Source organism: Colias philodice, chromosome 14, assembly GCF_061535455.1.
Source record: "Colias philodice isolate Cphi_HAF_F1 chromosome 14, ilColPhil1 Martin Lab GWU primary, whole genome shotgun sequence".
NCBI classification, from domain to species: Eukaryota; Metazoa; Arthropoda; class Insecta; order Lepidoptera; family Pieridae; genus Colias; species Colias philodice.
The window spans coordinates 5172196-5182590 of NC_143099.1; the positions used below are offsets into that span (position 1 = coordinate 5172196).

General features: G+C 35.6%; 1 protein-coding gene across 5 annotated transcripts; it reads left to right on the forward strand.

Moving 5' to 3' along the window:
* The first annotated feature begins 288 nt into the window (after positions 1-288).
* Diap1 (Death-associated inhibitor of apoptosis 1) lies at positions 289-10162 on the forward strand. Of its 5 annotated transcripts, none has more exons than XM_089703611.1 (3): positions 289-329; positions 1498-1568; positions 7923-10162. In XM_089703611.1, the coding sequence occupies exons 1-3, from the start codon at positions 304-306 to the stop codon at positions 8993-8995; spliced, it is 1170 nt and encodes a 389-aa protein (XP_089559737.1). In that variant the 5' UTR covers positions 289-303; the 3' UTR covers positions 8996-10162. The 5 variants fall into 5 exon arrangements, with proteins under 5 accessions (XP_089559737.1, XP_089559739.1, XP_089559740.1 ...); XM_089703613.1 differs by lacking the exon at positions 289-329 and adding an exon at positions 417-436; XM_089703614.1 differs by lacking the exon at positions 289-329 and adding an exon at positions 1125-1252.
* The last annotated feature ends 233 nt before the right edge of the window (positions 10163-10395 follow it).

The window sequence follows — 10395 nt, forward strand, 5'->3', positions numbered from 1 at the left end:
TAGTCTTTACAATTGCCAGTTGCACTGTGTGAACTAAGACATCTATTTGCAAACGTTTTTACGTTTTTACATATAAAATTAAAAACGTCTATGAATCATGAAAAGTGAACTTTTAAGTAGGAACGCTTATAGGAACGCTTGAACGTTGGTCATTTTTGTAAACACCGTGTATTTTACGGCGTAATAGGTAAATCGATTTTCTCGCATTCAACCTACGCCGCTTGCTGCAGTGGGCGCAGAATTATAGATTGATCACAACTGCAACGTCCATATACTTAGCTAGCAGAATCATTTCGAAGCTATATGTACGCGGGAAAACCACAGTTTCAGTACGTTTATATTAAAAAAAATATTCTAATTTCTAGTGTTTTACAATAGAATTAAAACTGGTGTAGCTAGCCCGGTATAACTTCACAGTTTCTTGGCAGTCAATGAAGTAAGTTTCGGCGGCAATTATTTTTGTATTGTAAAGAGGTTCGTTTACTTATTTCCGGCCAAAGTGTTTTGGATCTTTGTGTTGATTCCATTGTCCATATTTGGATGAGGGATGATTTCGACAGCTGTTAGAGCACGTGGAATGGCAGCTGTGGTTACACCCGCGCACGAGCAAGCTGCGTTCGCACCTGCGTTCGTTGCGCGCCAAACTTTACCTTACATAATATTTTTTACCATCTTTGTCGCTACAACAGAAGGTATATTATAACATCTGCTCCTCTTGCCGAGTTAATCTTGTATTTTATCATCAAATAAGCTTAATGGAATGTACAATACAAGTGATAACCCAGCGAATTATTATTTTTTACAATTCACGGTCTACTTCCATGCTCTATTGTATTTTTAAACATTGCATAAGCAACAGCAATAACATAACAATGGCAATGTGTCATTAGCTATGATGTACCTCTTATGTACCTATACTGCAGTGCTATGAATAGGTAAATTTGCAATAGCAATTCTGATTTTATTTGTAGCATAGCCATCTTGCAATGAACTGCTTCGCGGTGCGCTTGTAGGACGTTTTAGGTGTAGACAGACTGTCCGAAAAATTTCTAGTAAAGCCTTTATATACGATATACCTGTAATATGTAAAAATATACATAAAGCCCCTTTGATGATTATATCTACTAAGCGTATTGTGTAAACAAAACCGATAAGTACATACATTTTACGTAACAATTTATCGTCGTATCTCAGTACACCTACTATCCGCGTCCAAGCGACAACAGTGCAGTGTTCGTTGATTCAGATACAGGTGAATTTATTTTATCCTATGACGGATGACGTAGGTATACTTATTAATTTGTTGTCAGACTTTTACATACCAACCTAGGTATTTTGTTTATGAAATAAATTTTAAACGTCAATTTATAATCATAAACCATTCATAAACCAAATTACCTACATTGAGAATTGAGATTACATTAATTACCTTAGACATTTACGAATATTTTTTTCATATATTTTCAATTAACATTACAATATTGTTATAACTTGCAGGCGAATGGAAGAATCTTCACAAAATAATTCAGAAGAAAATGAAATTAATCAAGGAGCAGGAACGTCGTCCAGTAAGTGTTCTTTGAATTATGTTACTAGGTAGTTAATAAAAAATATGTTTTAGTACTATTAAATAGTATTAATTAAATAGATTACAATATAAAACTTTAAATAGGTACTCATTAATTTACATACAAACCCAAATCATAAATTTAAGTTACAAATTAAATAATAAGGCAAAAACATGTTTGTTTCAATAATCAGCTGATAGTTCCATAATAATCAGATGTACGATAATATACTATTATTAGGTATGTGTGTGTGATTAAATTATATCCATGTCATTTCAAACGAGCCCGCGCTGATAGCGAGACCGACAGACAAGTTTCACATACCCTATCCACCAACCACGCGGTACTCTATACATGTACATGCTACGACTACAGCAATGAGCAAAGACTACAGTGAACAGTCTTCGTTCGCCGCTCGGCGCTCGGCGATCAGTGTAGTAGGGACAGTTTCTGAACGTCAGCGTGTGACGCACATTATATCGGAGTGTTCGGAGCGCCACCCGCTCGCCTCCTCCGAGTATACCGAGTACCGACAGTTGCGAGATTCGCGCTCGTGGATAGTGTTGTTTAATTTATCGGTTTATTTAATTAAAGTGAAAGTGAAGACAATAATCGATTAGGATTGGATGTTAATGTGTTTTAAATTTATAGTGAAATATCTAGGATTACAAATGGATTCTATAAAAGGTGAATATTTTTCCTTACATAACCTATTCAGTAAGGCTAGACATTACCATTTGGGAACAGAACGACGTCATATTAAGCTAAAGTTTCCTGTTGTACATTATTTATGTCAATTTAAATGCGAGGACGTGAACACATTTTGTTGGAAGAAGGTTACGTCAACGATTGTACACTTAGTTATAACCTCATAGCTACGTGTTGTTTTTCTTTTATTTCCTTTTCAGAATTTGTGATAGTTTACGTATGTTTACTAATAATAAAACAGTTTAAAGTAAATTAAAATATAAGCAATTTTTATTAATTTTCTCATCTCTTGATTAGTATAATTTGTGTACAGTATGGATCAATAACAGCTGTTTGATTTGTGAAAGTTAGCTGTCAACATGCCCTTTGCTTGTTGCCACTCTCCAATGACATTTAGAATCAAAAATTTGGTTGATGATATTATTAGTAGATAAGACCTACCTAGTTTTAATTCCTCATTAAATACTTAAATAATTAAAATTAAATTTAATGAACAATATAAGTATCATTTACCAGACTTTGATTATAATAGGGGATTATGTACTTAGAGGAGATAATTTAGCCACAATTTATAAATTATTAACTATATGAACAATACCATTGTTTCCTTTCCTGCTTTTATGTATAGCATGTACAGGCAGCGCCATCTGTATATATGTTAGGGTACAATTTTTATTACATATATATTCTGATTACTTATGCTGGTATGTGAAGTCCCGTGTCCCCGTAGTGGGGTAAGGGGCAGATGCATTATTCATACATCTGTTTCACTGATCGATTTTCTTTAGGGACAAGAAGGTGATCAGCCTTCTGTGTCCTGCCAGACCGAGAATTTTTTTTTTCTTCGTCTCCACCGGGAATCAAACCCAGGACCCCTCGGTTCTACGCTCAAGCGCCAACCACTGTACCAAGAAGGCGGTCAACTTATGCTGGTATAGGACAGCTTAAATTTAGTTGATATATATATAATAAAATAATCAATTACTAAAGAAAACAGTATCAAACTGGTACTTAGTATAGTTAACAAAAAATGAAGGATAATTATTTTATAAAACATCATTGAACAAATACAATACATATTTTTATATTTACTGCAGTTATTTAAACAATATGAGCATATGCATTTTTTAACAATATACACTGTAAATAAGGCCAAAAGCTATAGCGGCCTTAATTTACTTTGTCCAATTAATCCAATTTCGATGTCTGGGATAAAAGGTAATTCCAAGTACTGCTGATTAAAACATAACAATATGTTTTTTCTCTGAATTTGTTGTCTTATCATAAAGCGTTGATAACTTATCTGTAAGTCAATTCTAGAAAATAATTAATGAAATGGATATAGTTTTCTGCCTACAAAAACCTAAACTAAAAATATAAAATTTGGTCAACATTTGGTTTTGTTCGTTTTTTTTTGTAGAATTATCTGGCCTTGTATGTGTTACTCTACCCAAATGGGCCTCATGCTAGTCAATTTGATTGTACTATGACCTCATCACTAGAATATAAAACCACTACTTACATGTTCTGCCATTTTGGCAATGTAGTTGTCAAATAAAATTTAGTGTTTTCGAATTATAATCTTTATCACAGACAATACAGATTACTTTATATGTAGCTTGTTTTTGTAGAAAGAATTTTCTATATTGTTTCGTTTTTATTTTTTTGGGCAGTCAACTGTAACAAAATATTATAAAGTGGAAATGATGAAGAGTAATGTTACTTACAAAATAGTCATTATTTTATAATTCATTCATGTATTTTTATAGCAATGTAACTATGTATGAATTTAAACGAGGTTTAATTAACTATACAGTTAGCGCCATCTATTGACAAATTACAGAACTTAACATATCAAAGTAATTAAACAAATGGTTGACTAATGAGAGCTCATTAAATTTTGAATTGTGTGATATTGTGTAAACACTGTGTTAGAAACATTGTCAAGTATCCAAACTTATTAATTTAAGGGCCGATTTTTCAATGCTTGAATAAAACTTGTTCGCCGAATCCATACTAATATTATAAATGCGAAAGTAACTCTGTCTGTCTGTCTGTTACTCAATCACGCCTTAACTACTGAACCAATTTTCATGAAATTTGGTATGGAGATATTTTGATACCCGAGAAAGGACATAGGCTACTTTTTATCCCGGGAAAATGACGCAATCCCGGAAATCCCACAGGAACGGGAACTATGCGGGTTTTTCTTTGACTGCGCGGGCGAAGCCGCGGGCAGAAACCTAGTAATGTATAAAACTACCATTTTAAAAACGTATTCTAATTGCCCGTATTTGACAGTTTACGTGAAATTTTAATATTATCATGTAATAGGTACTTTATTGGACGGATAAGTTTTATCCAAGCATTGAAAAATCGGCCCTAAATGTAATAAAATAGTGAAATACATTTAACTCATTATTTATTACTATTTCTCAGTCTTGTCGAGTGTCAATATTTCCTTAATTTTAGGTGATAACATTTAAAATATATAATCAAATCCTATTATCTTTTGGTTGAATAGCATGGCATCCATTATCTATCCTGGTTCTATCATCTCCCTATATGACAACATTCTAATGGCCCAACCTTTTTAACCAAAGTACTAAAAATTGCACCTCAGCACCCCATTAGAATAAAACAACTTCAGATCCAATAACAAAAGTTCATCTTAATTTCCTGATCATGTTAGGTCGTCTAGTAAATTATTAAATGATGATAGAATAAGAACAATGTAACTAGTTGTACGCTGTGGGAACATGGCTAGGAAACTAATCGTGGAATGCAGTCGGCCCGAGGCTTTACTCGTGGGAGTATCATTATACGGACCGCCTTGTCGTTGGCGGCGCTAGCGGCTTTCTACATTAGCTCTCTCATCTTATTGCAAGATCATCCGACATTATCCAATTTCGAGCTCAGGAATTTTCCCATCATCATTTTCTATTATTATAAAACCACGCGGCTGCCATCGCTCATTCATTCTTTAAACTGCGTTGTCTAGTTTCAACGCTTCCCATCTGGCGGATGTTCATATCCATGGCGTTTCCGGGCCGCGATCGTTTAGTTTATTTTCAAAGCTTTTATGATGACAAACAGTGTTTGTATAGGAGCACGGCCGACATTGACTGTTCCCATTCATATCCTATTCATTAAGATCTCATTCAAGTTTTGATTACTTTATGAAATAGGTATTTCTCCTGTTAAGGGATAAGATAACTATTATTTTATTTATTTTATTATTTTATTTATTTAGGGATAAGATAACTATGTGTGGTGTATGCGTTTTAATATTTAACTTTTAAGAATGATGTGGTATTGGTATAGCGTAGGCGCTACAGGCAATCCATTGGAATTTGAAAGCCGAGCGTCGACCACCCATAGGCATGAAAACACCGCCCCGTCCCCCACCTCTCGGATTCGTGCCGGCGCCGCCTCTCGCCGCTCTCTTAAGGCACAATGCTGAATTTCATTTGCTCTTAGCGGCATACGCCTTGGACCTTGGAACTTATAGTTCTTTTATTTTGTTTCCCATTTGGTCTTTGTCTTATTTTAGTCTGAAAGTATCACGTCAAGAGCATACGTGTTATAATAATAAATTGGCAAAGATTTGAAGTACAGACATTTAAGTAATTCCTTCATAAAAATATGTCCGTTCCGTGGAAGCACTAATACCAAAAATCAAAATATAATATAGAAGAGTACGTGCACAGTATCTTTCACAAATAATTTGGGAAAGTAAAAATTACTGGGCCATCATTACCATCTGCGGTATACCACATAATATTAAATCGGTAATAGTAACTTGCATATGCATTCAAATCTGTCAGTTTATATTTATAGCTTTATTAACATGTACACACTACGTACTAAGTACTGTCCGCATTCCACGCCATCACTTTTTATTCGGTACTGCTTAGACCCGCCCAGCAGTGCAGCCACATTCCAAAGGCCCTTTTTTACGCTGTGTGGTCGCGGTTTCCGCTGAAGACGGCAACGTCGCGTCTCAAATATGAATGAAATCCGGTCGGCGGGGGGCGGTGCGGCAACGTCGCCCCAGACGCTTGCCTGATTGAGAACTACATCTCCCGCGTCGGCCCTTCGTACTTCACTTGTTTATCGTAGCGTATAGACAGATGAATGTGTGGTTATAGATATTGTGTCCCATTCTACGGTGGTCACTTTTTTATCGTACGTCAAAATGTCAATCACACGCGTTGCGCTAGTTGATTCGGTACACATTTGATATTAACGATGGTCATAAATACATTACTATTTTATGAGTAAATCAAAACGAGATTTATATCAAAGCTATACCAATGCAACCGAAGTTTATTCTATATCTTATTTCCCGACATTCCAATACAATATCATGAAGTTAGGTAGAACATTAAACTATACTACTATGTAGTAATTTACATATTCCGCAGTTTTATATCATCCAAATTGGCCATACAACAAAGAATGGTCGCATAAATTTTGAAGTGCCTATGAAACTGTAACAGTTAGGGGACCCCACACAGCTGTAGTCGGTACAAGGCACCCCACGAAGGCGAATTGGAACCCTCCGTATTGTACGCACGCATGCGTAGAGGGGAAGTCAATGTTGCGATACCCATTGCAGCACTCCGCACTCCACGTACGATGCCCGAGTCCACTCGTCCGCCATTAACGAATTACGGAAAAAAGCAAAATACACCAGTTTCAGTAGTGTTATTTTTGGTTGCAATGTGTGATTTGAGTGTAACGTGAAATTTGTGTTCATTACAATACTAAAAATCTTCCAATATGCCTATTCTAGTGGATAGCCAGCACAGAAATGGTAAATATATCGATCGGTTTATGTTTGCCAGCCATTACGTCCCCACTGGATATTTATATACCTATACAAGTTAATAGATTGTCTATTGATATAGTTATTACAAGGAAAGCTTGATTAATAAACATTAGTGAATTAAAATATCTGGTTTTAGTTAGAAGTAAAATAATTTAAATTATTTTAATATGACATAATATCTTTAATAGTATACTTGCCATAAGCATTTCTAATGCAGAATTTGTACAGCTTGTCGCATACATAAGGCCAAATTTGTTAAATTTACCTAATGTTGCATATTTATTGGCATTAAAGCAACATTAATCTAAATAGATTGTTCCGTCTATTGTACCTACAAATTAATCCATTCGTTTCCTTTCCACATACGTTTTTACGCACAAAATGTCTTTGTACGCTATAGAAGTATGTGTAAACGTAGGCCTTTTATATTCGAGATAAAAAATTGATTGTACGAGCCGAGTGCATGCGCACTGAGTGCACGACGGGAAGGCCAGCGGTACGGAGGGCGAGGGAGTGGGAATGGAATGTCGATGACGAAGCCAGCCGGGCCGCCGCGAACTTGTTGTTATGTGAAACTGTATTTGAACACTTGCTCTAAGCTCTTCGTCTAATTCTCTATGAAACAATAGTACTTTGTAAAAATAAGATAATATTATCAGTAAAATATGGAACACGTATTATTTAAAGCGTATTAACTATCTTATTATGTCATTTAAAAGCCAAATTTTCAATGAAGTTTATAATCACACATAAGTAGGTTTAAAAAAAGATGTCATGCGACAAAATCTAACGGTATTTTTCCTTCTTTACAGTGGCGACGAATGCAGCGTCACCATTGACAACACAAATGGTGAGCCAACTGCTAAAGAGAAGATCGCTCGTGGGGCAGTTGGTGCTGCCTACGCCAGGATGCGAATCGAATCCGAGCTCTCCATCCACATCGCCAACTTCTGTATCCCCTTCCGCTTCCGCCGATAAAATTGACAACCGCGATCCACTAAGCTTTTACCCAGATGCACCGGATATGCTTCGGGAAGAAGAGCGCCTGAAAACTTTCGATAAATGGCCAGTTTCTTTCCTGTCGCCTGAACTCCTCGCAAGAAATGGATTCTATTATCTCGGTCGTGGGGATGAAGTGCGCTGCGCTTTTTGTAAGGTGGAGATAATGAGATGGGTCGACGGCGATGATCCAGCTAAAGACCATCAACGGTGGGCGCCGCAATGTCCTTTCCTGAGACGTCAAGCTGGAGCTGGTAATGTGCCTCTCGATACACCGGTGACTGTTGGCCGCGACGAGTGCGGCGTGCGTGCCCCGCCCTCGGCTACTCCGGTTAAAATGCCCGGGCCTGTGCACTCACGTTATGTCTCAGAAGCGGCTCGACTACGTACCTTTGCCGATTGGCCCAGAAGCATGCGTCAAAAACCTGAAGAACTGGCGGAAGCGGGTTTCTTTTACACGGGACAGGGTGACAAAACAAAATGTTTCTATTGCGATGGCGGTTTAAAAGACTGGGAAAATGACGATGTACCTTGGGAACAGCATGCACGTTGGTTTTCGCGATGTGCCTATGTTCAATTAGTGAAGGGCCGTGAATACGTTCAGAAGGTAGCTTCTGAAGCGGCAACTATCACGGCACCCAAAGAAAAAGATTCGTCAAATGGCGTCGTAGCTCCTCCTGCAAATAACACGAATTCGACCACGGAAAAAGAAGAAACCCCCGTGGAAGATACGAAATTGTGTAAGATTTGTTTCGCCGAAGAGAGGAACGTGTGTTTCGTGCCCTGCGGTCACGTAGTGGCTTGTGCAAAATGCGCTTTGTCGACTGATAAATGCCCTATGTGCCGAAGGACGTTCACAAATGCAGTGCGTCTTTATTTTTCGTGAGGAGAGTTCGACAGTGGACTCGATGCTAGTCAGTACATCGCGGGCCCTAATGCGTGCTGAAACCACGCTCTAAAAGACCGCTTAAAACTGTGATTTTAACATTTAATAATATATTATTTTAATACAAAGCGGTGGGGCAACTTTAAAAACCAAGATGACTTCAAGGATGACGATAAGGTGTTAAATGTAGATGTTGAAATGATTTTAAATTATTTATTGTTTGAAAATTATAATGTCGTATGTAAATAATCTATTGTAAATATTTTAGCTTATCATTTTGTCCCACCGAAAAATGGAAAAGTATTTTTGGAGATGAGTCTAATGCAATCGCAGAAATTCATTATTTTTTAAACATTTCGTAAATTGCAATCTGGTCATTTAAATGTTCACTCTTCGAAGTGTTATGATAATGTGATTATCGCAAATATAAAAAGTATATTTATGTGATACATCATTATTATATTAATTTTTCTATAATTTTACTGCTTAAATTAAATACAGCTGCAAACAATTTTAAAATTTATTTTATTATGATATTCATCTGTTTATTGCATTAGAGCATAACTAAAAGTTTTATAATTTTCATGTAATATAATTTATAATGTGTAATGAGAATTCCAGAATGATTGAATAATTTAATAATATAAATTAATCTTGTTAATTTGCAACAATGATAACAAGTATTCGATGACATTGGTATGATGGTGTTATTGTATATAATTTTGATTTGACAATAACTTGCAAATTGAGAGTATTAGGTAGACATAAATGATAAGCAGAGAAATCCTTAACCCAATCAATCTTTCCTAGAAGGACATTTAATAATTTCTACTTCTTTTATCTTGTAACTGTATAGTCTCCAATACAAAATGAGGTCTAAAAGTTTCACATTTAAATCAACAAATTCTGAAATAATAATAGCATCTAAAATACAAACAAATAACAGTGTATAATGCAACAATCCATATCATATAACTTTCATCCAATTAATAGGAATTCCATACTAATCTTTAGTTTTAGATTTGCAATTTAGAATAACTATATCACTGAAAGTAATTATTAATGAGAGAATTTATTAAAGTCAGATTTCAATTTGTTTTTTTCATAGGTAATACTTAATTATTATTTCACCCTGTTGATGTTATTAATAAACGAATTGTTAAATTACTTGGTGTTTGATTTCCAGCATCCCAAAAACTGGATTAGCTATCCACATTCCACACATATAAGTAAGAAATGGTATAAACTTACCACAGAGGAATTCTACAGTTACTGAATGCAATTATCACATTGTTTAGTATAACATTAAAATGAAAATATCTTAAATGTCATGATATTATTAATAAATTTATCCTCAACAAAAGTGGGTACTACACGATTGAAATCGATTAAAAAAATTG